The sequence below is a fragment of the Rhagoletis pomonella genome, unplaced genomic scaffold, assembly GCF_013731165.1.
Source record: "Rhagoletis pomonella isolate Grant_MI unplaced genomic scaffold, Rhpom_1.0 Rhpom_scaffold_00004, whole genome shotgun sequence".
NCBI classification, from domain to species: Eukaryota; Metazoa; Arthropoda; class Insecta; order Diptera; family Tephritidae; genus Rhagoletis; species Rhagoletis pomonella.
Window position 1 is genome coordinate 22,426,987 of NW_023458558.1, and position 20,739 is coordinate 22,447,725.

Genomic DNA, 20,739 nt, shown 5'->3' on the forward strand with positions numbered 1-20,739 from the left:
GTATGTATGTCAACCCTCGATTAATTTTTGCTTTAAAAAGCTTTACTTTGCTTTAATTTTTGCTTGCAATAAATAAATAAATAAATTAGTTTTAATAAATAATTATGCTTAGAAACTAACGAGTGGCATCAAATGTTTGTTTCATTGTCTTCGTATTTCGCTTTCTTTTATAAAAATTTAATAAATAAATAAATTATTACACCTTTAGTTTATATGTGTAAGTATGTACATTCAACAAATAAATATATATATAAATATGAAAGTATAAAATATTTTGTTATTCTTACTCGAATGGCTCGAACATTAATTCATTTCCAACGAAACGTCAGGCGAATAAATAAATAAATAACTATTTTGTTTCTTGTCTTTGACATTTAAACGATTGCAGTTTTCTTAAAGCTATAATAAATAACCCACACCATCAAAAATATCCATTTAAAAATCGCATTCCTCATAAAATAACAGCATTACACAAATGCACAAACGTATGTATGTTTGTATATTCAAACTTTCATTGCTCACATGAGCTTAGCAGAAAATCAAGATGTTCATCGAAAATTTTTTACCTGCAGTATGCAAACAATATTCATTAACATTTATGTATAAAAAAAAAATTTTCAAGGCAGCATTTCTCATGTTTTTCGTCTTCAATCAACTTTGAAATCGCTATGTCTCCTACTTTTTCTGCAAAGCACATTTTGCTTTACACATATCAAATACGTATCTAAACGACTTTCTGCAATTTTTATTTTCTATTTTTTGTATCAAAACTTATAACTAAACTCTTTCGTTCATAGAACTTAAACTGATAAATATATCGTAGATATATGGCTTTCCAGTGGGACGATTGTACCTTCTAGGAAACGGGCTAGTTTTCAGGTGAATTGCAAAGAGCAGAAATTGCAAGAAAGCTAATGCCCAATTTCCACTAGGCGCTTAAATGACAAACCAATTTTGCCTTCGAAAATTTCCAAGTAAAATGAAGCTTGTTGGCGTGGATGTTTTTTATCTCCAAGTTGGTCATTAAAATTTTTATTATTTTATGTGCTGTGGAAATTCGGCATTATGTCAGCGTTTCACTGGGAATTAAATGACAAAAAGTGGGCACTAAATATTTGAGAAAAAATAGTAATTAAATCTGTTTCCATAAGGAATTTTTCAAATGTTAAATTTTTTTGGTCATTTCAATGCTTAGTGAGAAGTCGGCATTAGCCATTTTAGGACAATACAAATAATTTCCACTAGGCATTTAAATGACAAAAATGACGAAGCATTTTCTACAACAAATCACATGTGGAAACGGACTAATAGGGAAATTTTGGCAACAGTCTTTAAACTCACAAAATTTTTTCACAAGTCAATTGTCAGTTCTGGAAACTAATTGAACGCTCTTTTCTGTCTTTCGAAAAACTAGTTGTGAGATATGATGACGGTGAGGCCTTAGCGTTATTCTGTTTGTCTTTTATTTTCAAAGTTGTGTTGTTTCGAAATTAAAATAAATAAAAAAAATACATTCTTCTTTTCAAAACAATAAAAACTAAAAACTTGTAAATTAAAAAAAGAACAATAAATTAAACTTTAAAAATAAAATTAAATAAAAAATAAAAATTTTTTGAAGCAATAAATCTTAAAAACTAAAAGAAAAGTGATCTAAAAAAGAAAAGAAAATTAATTAAAAACGAAAAAAATAAATGTAAATATAAAAAACGATATCTTTAAAACAATAATAAAAGGAAAAAGCTTCAATCTAAAGCAATAAGGGGTGAAATTTAATTAAAAAGGGAAAAAATACATAAAACAAGTTTCCGAACATCAAATGAAGAAAATATACATATATTTTTTTTAAAGAAATTAATTATAAAAAAAAATTTAATCAAAAAGTAAAGCAATTAATTCAAAAGTACGGGTAATTGTAGGGGTAGGGCGTGCAAAATAATATATTAAAAGAGTTTTTCTCTATGAAAGAAGTTTTGTGAGAAAAAAGTGTGTATCATTACATTAAAAATAAAGACCTTATTTGAATGGTAAACATTTTATTTAATTTTTGCCATTTTAATGTCCAGTGGAAACTCGGCATTAGACTTGTGCTCTATATCAGCTATGACCAAAACATATCCCACGGGAGCAGTTTTGTAAAGCTTTCAATGGATTTTATATGGACCCGAATAGAGTAAACGCTCTCTCTGAAGCTCACACTCGCTGTATATACCAGTAATTCGATTTACTTTTAAAATTGTATTGTTATATATGCTCAAAAGCGATAAAAAGCAATAATAATTGTGTATAAAAATATAAAAAAACACTTCTTTAATTCGTTGATCACTTTTGATTTGTGTGAAGTTAACAATTTGTCACTGGACATTTCTGAGATTCAAAAATCGTAAGGGCATTAAATGTAAATATTCGATTAAGAGAACCATTTATGCATTCAACGCGAAATTTGTTAGTTGTTGCACCTTTTGCAAGGAAAAAAAATTACTCAAAACAATTAACATTTTGTCGCAAAAAGCTTTTCACCACACGCAATGGTGCTTTCGAAGCTTTATATTATTATTGCAGCGTTTTTGTTGCGCCAGAATATCGATGCAATAGAATGGCCCGATTAAACTGCATTGCTGACAACTCTCATACAAAACCTAACACAATTACGTAATTTATCCAGATTTATGAAGTATTTGTAGGCACTTTCTTAATTAACAATAAATAAATAATTTAATAAATAAATAAATAATTGAGTTCCTCAATTTCCGCGGATAAAAAAATCTTCATAATAAATATGTCTGCATACTATACATATATACCATAAGTCAATAAATAAATAAATAAATAAATAAATAAATAAATAAATAGCAATAAATTAGCGATTTTTCAAATAAAGCCATTTGATATGGCTCTCATTTTTGCGCTCATTTGCCCTTTGAATCGCCAACTTCCACTGGCGCTCCACCACTCTTTAACATCACCTACCTCACGCTCTTCGCTCCTTACAACTGATATGGATGACAAAATTGATAAACCAAACGCTGTGAACGTTCCGTCTTCTTCATGATACCCTTCTTGTAGTATTGTCTTATTGAGCGCGACAATTTGTCATAATTCATAGCCGGACGATTTTTACGCCCGCCCCATAACTTCGCCACCCGCACGGAGTCTTCGATTTTAAATATGCCACGATTGCGATCAATCCAACGTATGGCTGTGCCATGTGTATGTGGCTCGGCTAATAGTTCCTTCAGGAATTGCCATAGATGTATGTGTGAGCCACCGCTGCGACCGGTGCGTTTAGTTTCAGCTGGTTTTGCAACAGCCAAGGCGCTGGTAGTTGGCAACATTTCCTCATCATCTAAAAGAGTGTTGCGAGAGAGTAAAATAAAAATTGTGTTCTATTGATTTTAAAAGTTGAAAATTTTGTACCATCGCTGTCCTCTGGTGCATTGCTGCTAAAATGGTAGCGCCATACCTCCAGTTGAGCATACAAGTCGGAGCCGCTCTGTAATATATTTAGGAGAGAAAAAATAGTAAGTCAACTAGAGATACAAGAACTTTTGGTTGTGGATAAAAGATAAGATAAATATGAGTATAGTTCGAAACTTGTAACAGCGCTCTTACACGATATGTATTTGCATATGTAAATGCTAGTTTGAAGTATCTACTCGTACGTACCATATATTAGAACGTGCTAGAGAAGTAGCATTTACATATATAAGAGCGCTATAACTAAAAACATAGCTCATGGGATCATTTCTTGAACGGAAGTTTCTTGAAACTCCCACCAAACCAAAACCATAAAAAACCAGTTCTGTTTTCTGGGTAAGCCAAAGTCATATTACTTAGCTGCATCACACTTACGATTTACCTATTGCCTCTCTTGTCGTTAGTTTTTGATATTACTTTTGGTATAAAAATTCGGCCTTGTCTCGCCGAAAGTTTGTAGCTCTCATTTACATAAATTTTGTATTCACAATTTAACCTTTTTCTTCGCTTCTTTGGTGTCATTATTATTGTTTCTGTTTTTGTCTTCGCTTTTCTAAATATTATGTAAGCGCTTTTTTGGGAGGAGACGTTGTTATACAATCAAATCACAACTGCAATTTGATTTTAAATTTGATATGCGATTGTCATCAAAAGCATTTATTTTAATTGAAAATTGATTTAGATTTTGGTGACATGAGGCTGCGGCCAACGATATATGCAATAAAAATGTTATGAAGATGTTTCGATTTTTATACATATGTATGTAACTATTTTGTAATTACTTAACCAAATGAATTTGAATTTTTATTTTTTTTAGTTGTTTTGGAGACGATACATAGTTAGGTTCTCTCTTGTCCAGCAAATAGGTCAGTTTAGCCCGTAATTCATAATCGCTGATCAGCCGCTCCTCCTAGCGTTCTTTAAGTCACTTAAACTCAATAAGGAGGTTCTCCTCAATATGCTCGGATGTCCTTGAGATTGGACGTAGATATATTTAGCACATGCTCGTCATCTTTAAAGCACTGCTCCAGTATCTCAAGGAACATTGCAGACTGTGACATAAGGCGACAGATTACAAGCCTTTTACGTGGCTGCAATTTCCTGCAGCTTGTAATATATTGATTGATTGATTGAAAATAAATGTATGCCTTGGCACCCACATAAGTGTAACGGTATTATATTTGCATAGCTCGCATAATCTGTGTACGGCCCTCCGCATAAATTTTCGCTTTTTCCACTACAGCTGAACAGGTGAATATCTTACCTGACCTTTGCACTCTCTGTGGTGGGTTGGTAGCAGACACAAATATTTCGAGCGCTTCTACCTCAAACGTAGGCTCCATTAGAGGCCTTTCTGTGTACACTAAAAATAAATAAAAATCGGAGTTCCACTCTGTCTGATTAGCTCCGCAGGTGGTAAGCCCTTAAAAAGCCCCTCTGCTATTCCCCATATCGAAAATGTGTATCCCGATTTCGTGACATAAAGCTCTTTCTTTAAGTTGAGTATTAGTTTTTCTCTCTGGCGTCAGGATTTTTTAAAGGACTTTATAATTTGACAGATATGATTATGTAATACCAAAAATTATTCAAACCATTCAGTGAAATGTAGAATAAAAATATGGATACTAAATGCAAAAGAAAATTCTGTAGAGTAAAAAAAAATTAAATTTTTTGGCAAAATGACATTTTCAATACAAAAAAAAAATTTAATTGGCCTTAATTCTACAGAATTTTCTCTTTAATTTTGTACCCACACGGTTTTCGTTCACTGCACTGAATTTGTTGAAATCAAATTTCAAATTTCAAGGACCTTTTGAAAAAATCCTGACGCCAGAGGGAAAAAACAAAACCGCAGTTTTACTATATTTGGGCCGTGGTGTCGCGAATGTAATGATTTTTTCGGATGTAAAATTTACTGTCGCGCGGTGTAATCAGCAAGGTAGAATTTTTAGGTATTAAATAATAAATAACTTGCCCTCGATTAAGTCGCTTTCGTTTCTCTAAAATTTGGGTTTGTGAAACTACATTTAAGCTTCTGACTTTTCTTTTATTTTTTTTAAATATTTTATGGACAAAAGCTTTTAAATCATCTACATAAAATAACCTATGGAGTATATAGTGGCAGGAAATTTAAAGTTTATTATTTTTTATGAAAATATAGCTCGTTATCTAGCGAAACCTATGTTAGTCCCAATATCAAACTTTATATAAAAGTCCGGAAAATTCGAAAAATTTGCATCAAAATTTTAAACTTTTTAATCAGAATCGTTAGAAAAAAAATTTGACCGTTGATTTTTAATAATTTATTTATTTTTTGCTGACGGTGTTACGCTTTTTCTTCCATATAAAACAATTGTCGTACATACTTTTTTTGTTTTATTTTCCCACCACTGTAGATTACGTTCAATCTACGATTTCCTACCGAACTCCCATTTCTTTCCTTTTGACTTATGCTCCGCTTTGACAGAAAATCCCTGAAAACGTAATTGTTTTCATTTTAGTCAGCGCAAAGCATTTGCCTGTTGCCTACACTGACTTGTGTAAGAAGTGAGAATAATTACATATATAATCATTGTTTAGGTGTTTCTAGAATTTTGGTTATTAAAACCCCTTCCACTACAAGAGCATCTGTAACATTTACCCGAAAACGCGACACATTGCCGGTCAAGCATTCAGTTGAGTCGATGGAGTAGTGATTGAATGCATATTTTCATATACATACAACCATTACAACTGACTTAGTGACCAACAACAGTCAAACACTGCAACAACAGCAGCAACTGTGGATGCACAATATATGTATACCAATAACAACAATAACAAACTAAAACCCAAAACCATTAACATTGTGATATTTATAGACAAAAGAGCACATGAATGCGCCTGCCAGCGATCAAGCCGACCAACTGAGCCGAATTGTAAGCGCTCAAGATGGGGACGTAGCAGCGGCTTGTACGGGGGCTAGGCTAGTGAATTGGCCTAACAACATGAATTGTTACACACAGCTAAGCCTCCAAAAGACACGCAATATAATATACATACATACATACAGTATATAGCGTAGCCGAATTGAAAACAATAATAAAAACTACAACAACCACAATGACAAAGTCGGCTCACTTTCACCTTGCAATGTCGTTGCTGGTCGTTGGCTCAGTTACTTTATTTCCACATCGGCATCGTCATGCGATGTGTAATGGTTTTTTTTTCTTGTTTTTGCTGATATCGCTTGCATTGGTTTAGTGGAGCGCTGTGGTTTACAATTTGCCGCTCAGCAACTAGCCGCACAACCACGCTGAGTCTGTCTGTGTCTCCTCTCACTCTGACTCTGACTCTGACTCCATCTCGGACTTTGTGGCGCTGAGTTATTGTTGTTGATGGTTTTCGTGTGTTATGCACATCGCATAAGATTTGGTAAATTATCACAATTCGGCGCATAATAATTTTCCAGCTGGTTCATGGCAGTAAAGCAACAACAACGAACGGCCTTTGAGTCGCCACCCCTGATGCCCCCCCGGGATGGTCGTCAGTCGTCAACGTGCAGGGGACGATACGATAGCGACAGTTACAATTTCACTAAACAACCTTCACACTCGCATTCTTTTTCACCTTCGTCCATGACCACGGTTACTGATTTTTTTCGTTTCGCTTTTTTATCGATTGCATTGCTTCTGGTCACTCTGCGCGCGTGCTCTTCTTCAACTGGCTGGCTGGTTGGCCTGGTTGGTTCGTTGGTTGGTTGGTGCTTGTTTGCTTGCCTTTGACGTGATCGCGGTCAATCTGTCGCTGTTGCTGAAGCTACTGTGCGTTGCGCTCTTCCACTTCTGCACTTCCGAAAGATTGGCAGCCGATATGCGGTTGTTGTCGTTTTTATCGCGATTGTTTTCATTGCTGTCGAAAGTATGTCTTTGTTGTTTTTGTAGGCGCTTTTGCCGGTTTCGCTCTGTAGTTTTTCTTTCGGCTATGCTATTCCATAGTTTTTAATACCTTTTTTTTTTAATCAAGTCTACATAGGTGTCTAGCGTTCAATTAAGTGTGGCCACTTTTCTAAAATTTTAATTAAAATACAACGCAGGAATATTGACTTTACTAGTGAGAAAGTTTTTTTTCCCTATGTTTTGTATCCCTAAACTTAAATATCAACATTTTTACTTCATCATAAGATTATTGATATTTATCTGAGTGGGTTGCAATATGGAAGCAGGTCTTAAAATTTCGTACTTAGATTAGAACCTTGTGAAAGACAAAAAAGAGGAAGGAGCTTTAACTGTGTTATCCACGTAGATCTTTTCGGAATTTACTGAGAGGCCTGAAAGCGATTTTTTCTTGTAATGAAATCAAGGTCTTAAATTTTGTATTTGCACGATAAATTCGAACATAAGGTGCCATAGTTTTGTCACACTAAAGTAAACTGCGTAGCTTTCATAGAGCAGCAGGTGCAGGACTTTCAGGTGTACTTGAATCTTGCTAGGGACAAGTACTAAACGTTATCCTCGTCCGATAACTTTGTACATTTCGTTTCTTTGTCATATTCGTATTTCTATTCGTAATTGTACTCGAATTCACATTCGTTTTCCATTTATTGAACTCACTTCTAGGAATTAGCATATCTCCGTATCTAAAATGCAATATGTGGCAACACTCTTTACTCCAAATGTCAGCGATGTTTGTAGTTGCACTTGTTTATAACACAATTTGTGCTACTCATTTACTTTCGTTTGCATACCCGTTTATAGAACAGACACAAAAAAATAAAAAATACAAACAAAAAACATATTGGAGGCAGCAACAATTTTACTTTTTCTCCAAAGCATTTTCGCCTCTTTTTATCCCAACTCTCGCGCTCTCACACTTCCACCTAGCTACATATCTGTTTGTTAACATTTCTTTTTCAACTTCCATTTTGCTGGTCCAAAAATAAATTTAACACATTCGGCCTACCTCTCCCTTCGTTAGTGTCCAATTTGCTTTAAGGTGCGTTAAAAGCTTACTAACAGTTAGTATGCCGCTGGTACATACATATGTATATGTATGTATGTACAAAATAAACGTCTGCGGCAACTTGCCATTTAACTTTTGTTGTTGTTTTGTTTTGGCTTAATTATGGCTTTTAGCCGCGCGCGTTGCTGCTGCTTTTTTGAGCGAGCATACACTAGCGTGCGCTTAAGCATACGGAGGTGTGCGTGTGTGTGTGTGTGTGTGTGTGTTTGGACGGGCGTATCATCCGCGCCCCCCCCATTCAGCAGATGCCTCAACGAAGTAAATGACGTCAACGCAGTTACGAAACTTGTTTCTGCAATTCTCTCGCGTCCCCTCTTCGTTTACATTGTATTTTTGTTGTTGTTGAACATGCATGCCTATTTATACTTATTTGTAAATTTGTTTTTCTATCCATTTTTGTACAAATTTATTAAGTTAGGTTTTTATGATTTTGTAACTCTTTGGAATTTATATATTTGGTATTTAATTTTTTTGTGGCCGCTTTAACAAGCTGGTCTTTTTTTCCAACTAAATGCTCGCTCTGCCTCATTCATTTCTTAGTCTTGTATTGATGGCCGATTTTCATTCGATACACTCAATTCATCTCGGACACCCTCGCACAGCTTTGTAAGCTCCCTTTTAACTGTATTTTTTGGGGCAAATACCTATTACCCGTACAACGTACAGCATTTGTATAGCAGAAATGCTACTCATTTCTGTTATTAATTTTCATGTGCTCCACTAAGGTACGACTAGCCTAACGAGATGGTCTTGCATAATATAAATTTACCATGAATTTGTCTGTAATTTGCTATAATCTTTGATGGACCCAGAAATGCTCATATGTAATAGCTTTTTTTATGGAGTTGCTCATTTCGATTTAAATTATTTTGTTTATTCATTTGTTACTCACCTCTGGCACTCTTTGCTTGAATTCATCCTCGCTGAGCAAAATTAATGCTGCACCATTTTCTGAAAATTTCTGCTCCAAGTTCACGATTTCGGGCAATTTGAATTGTGCCACTGTAGAACGTAGCCAAGAATGTACTTGAGATACCGACCAGTCGCAGGGATCTAAAAGAAAACGAACAAGCGAGTAAGTGCATATTGAAGTGTGATATTCAAAATGGCGATAAGAGTTTAGTGGTTTCAAAGAGTTCTTCACATCAATTAAGGAGGTTTTATTGGGCAAAAACTAGGACATGCGCAATCATGGGGTCCTTATTAGGCAGTCTGGATCGGCAGGCGGTCAAAAGAGCTCCTTATATTTGCAAAGGCACAGACTTTCGTTTTTGTAATTATATCTAATCTCTAGTCTAACAGCTGTCTGGCGGGCATTTATTAGGAGGAATAACCTCAACCCTTTCTAAATAGTTAGTTTGATCAGCTTTCGTGAGGCTTACACATATTGAAGTACCTTCGGTCGCACCTTATAGCCGCACCTTATAACCAACCCAACCCAAAGGAGGACTATTAGAAAGCTTTAAGGTAATTGGCTGCGCAGATGACTTGGCTAATATGTTTACGGCAAATTCTTGCTAAAACCTAATGAGCTGATGGGATCGGAGCTGGGTTCATTTTCTAAATGAGCAAACGGAAATGGGATAAGAGTTAAATACTTTAAATTGTAGCCCCAAAGACTGAATGGGAGTAAACTGAACCTTTAATTCAAAGCGGAACACTTAGGTATCAGCTTTGGCTTCAAAATTACGGAGAAGAGTAATGTCGAGTAAATAGCGGCTGCCAACGAATGTCGAACGACAGTATGTACAGACAGTCATCCGAACGATTATTACTTACGGAGTTCTAGCCTGGTAGCACTAAATAAAAGCAGCAACACAAGAAGGGTTAAATCTAATTCCCCACTGGACAGAGAATAGGGGACTCCAAATGAGCCCCGATAAAACTGAATTAATTATCTTCGCAAGGAAACATGGGCTCCCCGTTAATTTTCGAAGGCGCGGTGATTAATTTGAAGGAGGATGTCAAATATCTAGGGATAGTATTAGATAGCCAGCTTACGTAGAACGCTAATATAGAGGACAAAGTTAAGAAGACCAATGTTGCATTATACACATAAAAGCAAGCTGTCGGAAACAAATGTGGACGGATACCTGGATTTACACTTCGGTAGTTGGGACATCGATTCAAAAGGCTAGTTACCCAAAACAATACATCTCTGGCAGTTAAAAAGACCACCCCATATAAGGCGTTAGAGATACCTGCTGTAAATCTGGTAAGGAAAAACGTGGCCGCCGCTTCGGCGCTCAGACTAAAAAGTCTGGCGTTATGGAGGGGTCGGCGATTTGGCCATGTCTATACTTCACACACTGTATGTACAGTTGTTTTCAAGAAATCGACTACTCCGCCCCTGTACCCATCTTCGACTGGCTCTTCAAGATGAAAATCCCGGCAAGAAGAGAGTGGAAAAACTTAGGTACCATGGAGAAGAGGGGAATTAAATTTTATGATATTAGGTTTTCTCTGAGGGGTTAGGATTATCCGTACGAATTCCGGCCCACTGTAGCGTTTATCAGACAGAAGTTCTAGCCGTAAAGGAAAGGAAGTGGCTGTGTACCTTACTACACACACCGTAAAAAAGACAAAGATAAATATCTTCTCGGAATTTAACAAAAATAATTCGAATAAGACTCCTCCGCGCTTTTCTTTTCTAAACACCAACCAGATTTGGTTAATCACAAACTGTTTACCGATCAGTTCTTATGTGGTAAAAGGAAGCTTCACTTACCTTTAGATATCTGCAGTTTGGCACAGGTCTCCACTGCCTGGCTCTTCGTATCCTCTAGAGCCATTGATATAACTTGTTCGATATTGCCGCTAACTTCGTCCATGCTGCCAAAACCCATTCGAAATCGGTTATCTTCAAAGAACTCGCGGAGCATTTGTTGATCTTGACTTTGCTGATTGTTTTGTTGTTGCTGCTGCTGCTGCTTTTGGTGCTCCACAGACATTACCGATTGTTTCATTGCGCACGCGTTGTTGCTGTGCTTGTAATCGTTGCAAGCTACGCTAGTGAATTCCTTTTTATCGAGCAACATATTCAAGTCAATCAAGGTCTCAACATCAGCATCGATGGGCTCCGATTTGATATCGACCCACGAAGAATGCGGTGATGGTGCTTCGCAATTGGACTCTGGCGGCGATGGTGGCAGAATATGCAATTCTTGTTTAATATTGCAGGCATCTAACGAAGGATACGGCGAAGCGGGCTGCAGCGATGAACGCGATGAGCTTAACGACTCGTAGCAGCTGGCAAACTGTGCTTGTGGAAAACCGTATTCCGACTGAGCGGGGCTCGATTGAGGTGACGGATAAATGTGTGGATATGGAGGTGGTGGTATTAGCTGATTGGGTGAATTTAGCATCGGTTGTTGTTGTTGTTGTTGCTGTTGTTGTTGTGGCTCCCGTTTGATCTCCTCCGGCAGGGAGATAGAGGAACCGAATGACCAACCTTGCTCGATTTTTATTTGGGGCGGCGTTAATAAGGAGTTGGTCGGCGCAGGTGGCGCTGTTGTTGATGTTGTTGTTGTTGTTGGTGGCGATGTCGGTGTCGTTGGCGTACTACAAGCAAATTGATATACAATGGTGGGTATATGGCCAGTTGTTGAAACGCAATCTTGAGGTAGTAGTGATAGATCGAAATTGTTGGCGTAGGCGGCAAAAGGATCGCCGAAGGAAGATGACGCAGACGACGAGGGAGATGGCTCGAGAAATGTGTTTGCGGAAATTGCTTGTTCCACCTTAAGTGAAGGCAACAGGTGCGCAGAGGATTGCATCGGCGTTGATGGGTTTGTCACAGTTGTCAGCTGCAACTGCGGCAGAGTTTTAGGTGAAGAGAAGCAATTTGCTTGAGCTAACTGGAATGAGACAAATGAAAAAAGTATTTTTTTTTGTTTTAAACGCAGGTTAAACTTTTTATAGTCTTTCAATTTCTATACACTTATGGCTATACTGGTAATGCGTTTGTTACACAAATATCTATATTTTTTCCTAGCTCACTCTTCAAATAATCACTCACTTCTTTACTTGCACTAGTTCTCTATTGTATTGAAAGGAAAATGCTTTGAAACTTCAAAATTGTAGTTATTTTTAGCCTATTTGATCTACTTGTATCACATTCACAGCCTTGACTTCCGCGTACGCTTCCATCGAAATCAGATCAATCAAGCAGTCTGGCCGCTGGCGGAGTGAATTCCGCCGAATACACCGCCAACAAAGCGCGTCATTCTAAAACTAGTCGCTCCAGCTTCCATGACACAGCTAAATAATGTTAGCTAGCGTGCCGCTAAACGCCAATGCGATCGATGGCTTGTCTCACCTGCAAGCCGAGGTGTTTGCACGCTGGATTGTACGGGTGTGACGTTAGAGCGGGCGGGCGCGCGCGGCATTGTCTGCGGTACATAGGGCGACTAAGAGAAAAACCCCAAGCATTATAATATTTGCTAAACTGTGAAAGCCCGTCATAGGCCAGTGGCTGCCATAGGCTAGCGCAAGCACCCCCGCTTAATGAATGACACCTTGGAGAGCGCACGCAATCACGACAACCCCGTTTGAATGAATACGACAACAAAAAAAAAAACAGCGAAAAAAGCGTTACAATAAAATTGAATATAGTTGGTCAAAAGGGCGCAGTTAGCGCGCTTTGATGCTGCGGCATTAAGCTTCAGTACCGACTCTCAGCGGCCAGCTGTCACTTCAACTAACCGATGTTTGTTTTTCGTGTACCTGTATATTTTTAGAATTCCCCTGCAAAAGAGAAATATAGACAAGCTTCAGACAGCCTAAATTCTAAATCATATTCAACTAGTCTTCGACTTTCAGCATATTAAAGCTTTAGCTGATTTGAGGCGTTCTTTTGGCTACGCTCATAAGAGACTCGATAAAAAGCGCTCAACTACTGATCAAGCTTAGGTGCAAAGCCGCGCTGAGTCTAAGTAGTTGTTATTGGTAGCACATTTTTTTCTTTCTATTCTGATTTGTTTGTGTATATAAAAATATACAGCGCCTGTTGTACTACACATATGAACATATGTGTTTTTTTTTTATGTATCCATGTATAAAAATAATTTATTTATGCAATTTTTTTTATTGCTCATTGGCAGCCTGAGAAGCGTATCGAACACGCCGCACAGTGCGCGGTTTTCAAAATTTTTTTAATGCACATAGGTACATCATCTAAAAACCCCAGGTTTTTGGCATATAATATTTTTACCTAACCTATAGAAGTCTGAGTAAATGGTGGCGCTTTAAAAAGAAAGTGGACCGGAATAGTTTTATTTTTGTTTCTGTGATATTTTTCTTAAGTCTTCTTCTTCTTTATTGGACAGCGAAATGTTTTGTTCGCTCTCGATATGCCAAGACTTGTGAGCATTTATCTTGATTTTTCTACTAGACTAGGATTCCACAGGCTGCAATCGGACTGATGATATAGCCATTCTTTTCGAAGAGTCCTTTCTGAGGTATGTTAAGCCGATAAACACTTATTAACTCTCTCCTCCTATGTACATCCCTTTTTCAAGTACATATGTTTGGAGTGCAAAATTATATCTACATATTTTGATTTGGAGAAGAGATTCATGTAGCTACTTTTGATCTCGGCAGAGGATGACTGAAAGACTAATTTTGTTTGGAAAGGATTAATGGTTGGCCTACTTAGTAATGTTGCTGGTGCTTTTTCTATTAGCTCAATTATGGTTGGCATGAACTTGTCGGAGATAAGTAAGGCAAAGTTGCCGGAAAAGACGACTAGCTTTATTACTTTTGGTTTAAGTGAGCTCAGAACAACATTTACATGCCAGCTAGAGCCAAAGGAAGGGTTAAATTGCATGCCTGACTTGGGAGTGTGAATCCTGTGCCTTGATTATTTTGCTCTCAAGCAAGGAGCCGCCGAATGCCAGTAACTAGGAATGTTCATTTTAATGCATTCTTTCGAACATTATCGGAGGTTTCTTCATTGCCTTGAAAACCAACCAGGGCATATTCCTTAAATTCGAAGGTTCTGGTAAAATATGAAAATAATTCTCTTGAGAATAAAAATTCACAAAAAATTTTTTTCCATCTAATTAGTCATGACAATGGATATTTATTTTACGATGAGAGTAAATGTACATTCTCATGAGCGTCAATTCATATATACCAAATATTTGTATACCATGTTTTCACATAAGAAAGCTTAAAGTTAACTTAACAGAACATTTTTGTATTTACCTCTTTGTAAGCGCAACTCTTCCACTGTGCGAGTGCTAATATTGTAGCCACTGGCTGATTTGTAAAATGTTTTTGGGGTTTTCCAATGCAAAGCCAGTTTGAGAATAAGCGCAGAGTAGAGACAGAAAAGTTAAATGTTGCTGTTAAGTTCTAAGCACTTGCACACATACATACATATGTATGTATGCATGTACATATGTATGTGCTTTCGGCGCTGGCAATTTTATTCAAATATTGTTTGAAGCTCATATGCGCGTATTTAGTTACCCACACATGTGTGTATGTAATAAAATGCAGACATAAATATGTAAATGCTAACTAGTCACGAAGTTATTACATTTTTTATTGAGTTGTGCTGACAACTGAAACTAACAAAAAAAATAAAATAAACATAAAGCAAAGAAATAAAACAACAACACACATCTGGGGAATGTAGAATAACCCAAGCTTGGAAAACACTACGCTTACAATGGGGCTTTACAACAACACGTCAACGGCCACTGGCAGCTGGCAATCGTAATCCAAGTGCTGGTGATTGTGGGCAGATAAGATAATATGCCATGAACTCTAGCTGTAACAATATTTTTGTAACAAAGCTTGCTGGGAAAAAAAACAAGAAAAAAAAGAATAACAACAAGTAAAAAAAAGTACATAGTAAGCAACAAAGAAGAAATCACATACATACACACACATGCCTATAAAATCATATGAACTTGTCAATTGTGCAGGCAAATTAATGAATTCCAATTTTCTAAAAATAGCACACTTCATGACTATCTGACCTAAAAGACAGACAGACAGACTGACAGACAGACAGACGAAAATATGTACTTAACACAATGAGGCAAATTGTGTTTCTCTCGCGTGAAAATTCCAAATCGATTTATGACGTTTACACTTTGAATTAAAAATTTATTAGCAGCAACAGTGACAGGTGCCGAGTTTTAGCAGCCGGAGGAGAAAAAACCTAAACAGCTTACATCGACACTAGCATGTGAATGTATTAAAGCTGACAATTGTTTATACATATCATATTTTTTACGAACAATTGTATTTTGTTCAATTATCCCATTACTCGATTTATTGCATATTTAGAACATTGTTGCGATTGTGTTAATGTTTGGAAAACTCCAGTTGTGTTGGGTTTTCTGGTTCACAATTATACATATTTACGTGCATTTGTATGTATTTGTTTGCTAACAACAAAAGCAGCATTTGTTCTATACTGGATAATTTAAGTAGGAAGTGTTATGGAATTTCCACAGTGATCTAATTTTATGCGCAATTTATTATAACTGTAACAGGATGAGATACGATAGAAATGCGATAAATATATTTTAAAACTTATTTGCGTTGTATGTAAAATGAAGAATTGGCAGCCGCCGTAGCTGAGTGATGCGTACGGAGTGGTAGGAACTGGGTTCGATCCCTGGTCGAACCAACATCTCCTCGGCAGGCAATGGCAAATCTCCGAGTGCGTTGAAAACGCTTATCATGGGAACCACTTGCTATTTGTAGGCGACGCAAAATTGTAGATGCATTCATTTGTGTTATAACTGCCCCTTGTTAAGGGGCTCACTTAGACCGCGGACTTTGGTCCTTTGTGTAAAGTTAGAGCGTGAATTGCTGAGAGCTAATAATGAAGCTTCGTAGGTGGCAACTGTTATGGTCTGATTATGGTAACTTAGCGTAACTTATGGCTCTCACTTAAAAATTCTATTAAATGGATGTTGCTTATAATTGAACAGCCGAAACTTAACGCAACTTAATGCCACGTCGAAATCTGTTTAATTTTGATTCTTTAAGTTCTACGTTCCGTTAAGTTAAGTAAAGTTGAAATAATCAGGCTTTAAGTTGCGGAGAGATCCTCCCGACTTGTCAGAAAGTACGCTCCTAAGTGCCGCAGCCGTAATCCGTCAAAAGCTGGGGAGTCTATGAGGAATTGAGTTGATTCAGGAGGACGCTCCATACAGCTGCGACAAATGGGATCCGGATTTAATTTCACTGCATGAACCCCGATAGGATAGAAATCCAGCTTCACGAGCTTAAGGCGATCCCTAGACCACCCATGGGCCACTCTCGGCCAGAATGACCTCGCTCTAGCACATGCCCTGGTTTTCCTCCAGCGTTCGTTGAGTTCACCTGAGGCCCGTCTTTTGAAGAGAAGTCCACAAGTAGGCAAGGGAGCTCCTCTTCTTGCGATAGTTCCTAAAGCGAACCGCCTTTGGCCAGTTCATCAGCCGCATTTTTTCCTGCGATAACTCTGTGACCGACGCCAATTACTCCCATCCATCCATACATTCCAAGGTGGGATGTGCGTTGAGAAAGAGTTAGCGTGCACCCGCCTAGGCTTCTTACCCATCTTCCCTAAAGAATTTTTCACAATGGGAGACAGGAGCAATTAATTTGCCTTTTTTTTTGTTTTTTTCGAGCTTCTAAGACTCGAGCTCTTGGAATCTCACCTTTTCAGAAGCTTGCCAGAGATAATAGAGCTGAGTCTATACGACTTTTCCAAGTTTACCTTGATCAACGTGAAGACTAAGATTGAAGTTAAGATTAAAATTAAAATTGGGATTAAGATTAAGATTAAGATTAAGAGTAAGATTACGATTAGGGTTAAAATCAAGATTTTGATTGAAAGTAATATAGATTAAACTTAAGAATAATATTAAGATTAAGATTAAGCATAAGATTACGATAAAGAATAAGGCTTATGTTAAGGAGAATATGAAGGTGAAGAAATAGATGAAGAAAAAAAAATTTGAAAAACTGGGGATGGAGATGAAAATGAAGGTAAAGATTAAATATGAAGTTAGAGATAAGAAAAGATATGAATGAATATGAAGATGACAGGGAAATTGAAAACGACGAACAAACTAAGAAATGTAGATGAATAGTATAAAAATAAGTCTCGAAAAAAAAACTAAATAAGGGTATTATCACAGTCTTGGACGTCGCACGGATTTTGAAGCTGTCCCAAAGGCGCAAGGGCTCTGCGAGACTCCGAGTATACCCCTAATATATTATATTATATTATATATTGCTTTTCAATTGCCCACTTTCCTTTTCATCTTCCCCTTTTCCGAGATATAATTTTCATGCTTCATATCTTTAAGGAAGTTTTACCACCACGCCTACAATGCGCAAGGCATATTAAAATATTTCAAAATATTTTGCACGTTTTATATGCATTCTGCTGGTATAAAAATGCCTTTCACATTTTTCTCCACTCGCTGTGTAGCGCAATGCAGCGCTAACGTCAGTGCGAGTACCACAGCAGCAAGTTCGTACCCACAGTCTTTCGTTTGGCTTCGACTGAATGTTAATTCGTTTTTCGTTTATTTCCAAATATTCGATTTTAATTTGAATTCCATCAATTTCAACAGCTTTCGATAGTCATTTGTGGCTGCAGAAACAGGTCTGACAAATAGCATGCGAAATGTGTGCAAGTCAAAGAAGAAAAACCAAAAACAAGAAATATAAACAGACGAACTACTGACGTTGATTCTACATAAGTAGTTTGAAAAACACTAAAATTCACATTCTTAGGCGCTGTGTGATGCCTTTGTTTTCCTTTTCTATTTCACATCGTACATATTTTTGCTATTTCTGTTTGTTGAAGGTCTACTATGGCTAGTGTCTTTGGCCCCGCCGACACATGAATCATCGTTATGCCGTCGATAGTGACTATTTCAAATGAATTATGCTGAAGGCATTGCTCAACATGCGAAATAGTCACCATATATTGTGTCTAAATCAGCAACAACAGCAACAAATGCCTGCAATGCCCTAAGCCCTGATCATAAAGCGAATAAACAGAAAAAAATAAATAATATATATTTAGTAATAAAATAAAGAACAAACAGCACACACAAATGTCGTAAGTAATTTATGTGCACGTCACTAGCCGCAGGAAAACACCATTTTATAAATGCTTGAGATATGCATTGGCATTTCTGATAGTGGCTCTGATATGCAAGTATATACCTTTGCATGTACTAGTAAACGACAGCGCTGCGTAACGAAAGGGCTGTAGCTTTTTGGAGTGTCTATTAACTTGCGAAATGATGCCCGGTGTGTCGCAAGTCAAGCCGTCACGTGCGCATGCGTGATGACAGTGTCAGCCAGCCGTCATTGCCCGGCCCGCCACGACCGCTCACTGTGCATTTGAATGAGTTCTAAGCGAAGTTAGCTGAAATGAAGAGGAGTGCTTTGTTTTGCACATTTTCTAAACCTGCACTTCTAATTCTAAAAGCCTGCGTTTGTTTTTGGTAGCAGTGCAAATATTGCACACACCCTGCTGCTTCTTTCCCCCCCCACGCTCTTACTCCTCATCCCAACTGACATGTTGTTTATGTTATTTTAAGGCGATCTTCATTTTAAAGCCCATTACACATATGTATGCATGTATGTACATATTTTGTATGCACAACTTTATGCTCAATCATAAACTGACGCAGGTTAAGTACGCGTTTTTAAGTATTTGCCCTATCAACACATGCAATCAGTGCTACCCATTAGCCATTGGTAAGCATCGTTGTGTTTTGAAAGATTGCTTTTGGTATGTACCCGATAGAGGTAAGTATGCACATAAGTAAAAAAAAATGGAAAAATATGCACCAGTACGCGCTACCATTTCGGAGTCACATATTTACTTGTCACTGAAATATTTTTAATGGCTTCTAAGTTCTTTTTTTTTGTCATGAGAAATATGTCCGCAAGTGGTTTTGCCTAATATACGTCTAAATCTTGGAAGGGCTATTCGAAATATTGAACCGAGAAGTCGTCTGTTGAATTTACTAAGTTTAGAAAATTCGTTGATATTCTGAAAATGAGGAGTATTGTATAAAACTTTAAAAATTCGACAGACGACTTCTCGGTGACAAATAAAGATTTTTTAAAGCTTTAAAATGATTTTTGGAGGGGAGGAGTAGTACTTTTAGTTGAGGTTAAGGTAGGTTAGCCTTGAGCATAACGAAAGTTTGACGATAGCCCCCGCCTACCTCTCCAAACCGATAATCAAGCCATTATCGCTTTAATTTATTTTAGAAGGAAAAGGACATACAACACACATACAGTATCGGTCATATCTATAGCACGCCATTTCAAAGTGATATTGTGTGCCACTTATGTTTATTTATTTATTTTTAAGACTTTTCAATTAAAATTTAGTTGATTCTCAGACAAACCCCATATATACCCAAGTTTAAAAATTTGTAGAAAACTTCAAAAAAGTGCAACAAAATTTCACCTAAATTTCAAACTTTTTTTTCGGAAGTGTTAGAATTTTTTTTAGTACACAGTTTTTTAGCCCCTGCAAGTTTAGTCTGATAATGTGCAAATTTCAAGTAACTACGAATTACCGTTAATTTTTTAGAATTTTTTTTGTCGAATTGGCTTCCATATAATGAATAAACTCAATTTATTGGTATATGGAAGAAAACCGCAACACCTTTGGGGAAAAAAATTTTAAAAAATCAACGGTAACCTTTAGCCACCTCAAATTTGCACATTATCAGACTAAAATTGATTGGGCTATAAAACTGTGTATTCATAAAAATTCTAACACTTCCGAGAAAAAAGTTTGAAATTTATATGAAATTTTGTTGCACTTTTTTGTAGTTTTCTACAAATTGTTAAACTTGGGTTTTTATGGGGTTTGTTAGAGAAAGAACTATATTTTAATTGAAAATTCTTAAAAATAAATAAATAAACATAAGTGGTACACAATATCACTTTGAAATGGCGTGCTATAGATATGACCGATACTGTACATATCGCACACCGTCTTCAAAAGAGTCACAACTCAAAATTTGGCATTTTTGAGATTATGCGCTAAATATGCATAGAGAACTTTTATTTATCTTACAGCAAAAGCTGGAGCAAATTTTTGTTATAATTTGTTAAAAAAAAACCTAAGGTAAAGTCGCGCTTGCCCATATGATTATCATGTGCTAAGAAATAGTTCTTCGCATTTTCTGACAAACGTCTTATTTTGAGTTGTGACTCGTTTGAAGACGGTGTGCGGTATGTATGAATGAGTGTCTCTTGTATAAA

The 20,739-nt window shown here is 36.8% G+C and overlaps 1 protein-coding gene across 1 annotated transcript in view; it reads right to left on the reverse strand.

Annotated features, from left to right (window-relative positions):
- Positions 1–1,834: 1,834 nt before the first annotated feature.
- LOC118737249 (DNA-binding protein D-ETS-4) overlaps positions 1,835–20,739 on the reverse strand; it is a 69,270-nt gene continuing 50,365 nt past the window's right edge. The window contains exons 2-5 of the mRNA XM_036467642.1: positions 11,204–12,332; positions 9,368–9,528; positions 3,415–3,490; positions 1,835–3,343 (exon numbers count right to left, since the gene is read on the reverse strand). Coding sequence (XP_036323535.1) covers positions 2,985–3,343; positions 3,415–3,490; positions 9,368–9,528; positions 11,204–12,332 — 1,725 coding nt within the window. The 3' untranslated portion in view covers positions 1,835–2,984. The remainder of the gene's footprint in view (positions 3,344–3,414; positions 3,491–9,367; positions 9,529–11,203; positions 12,333–20,739) is intronic.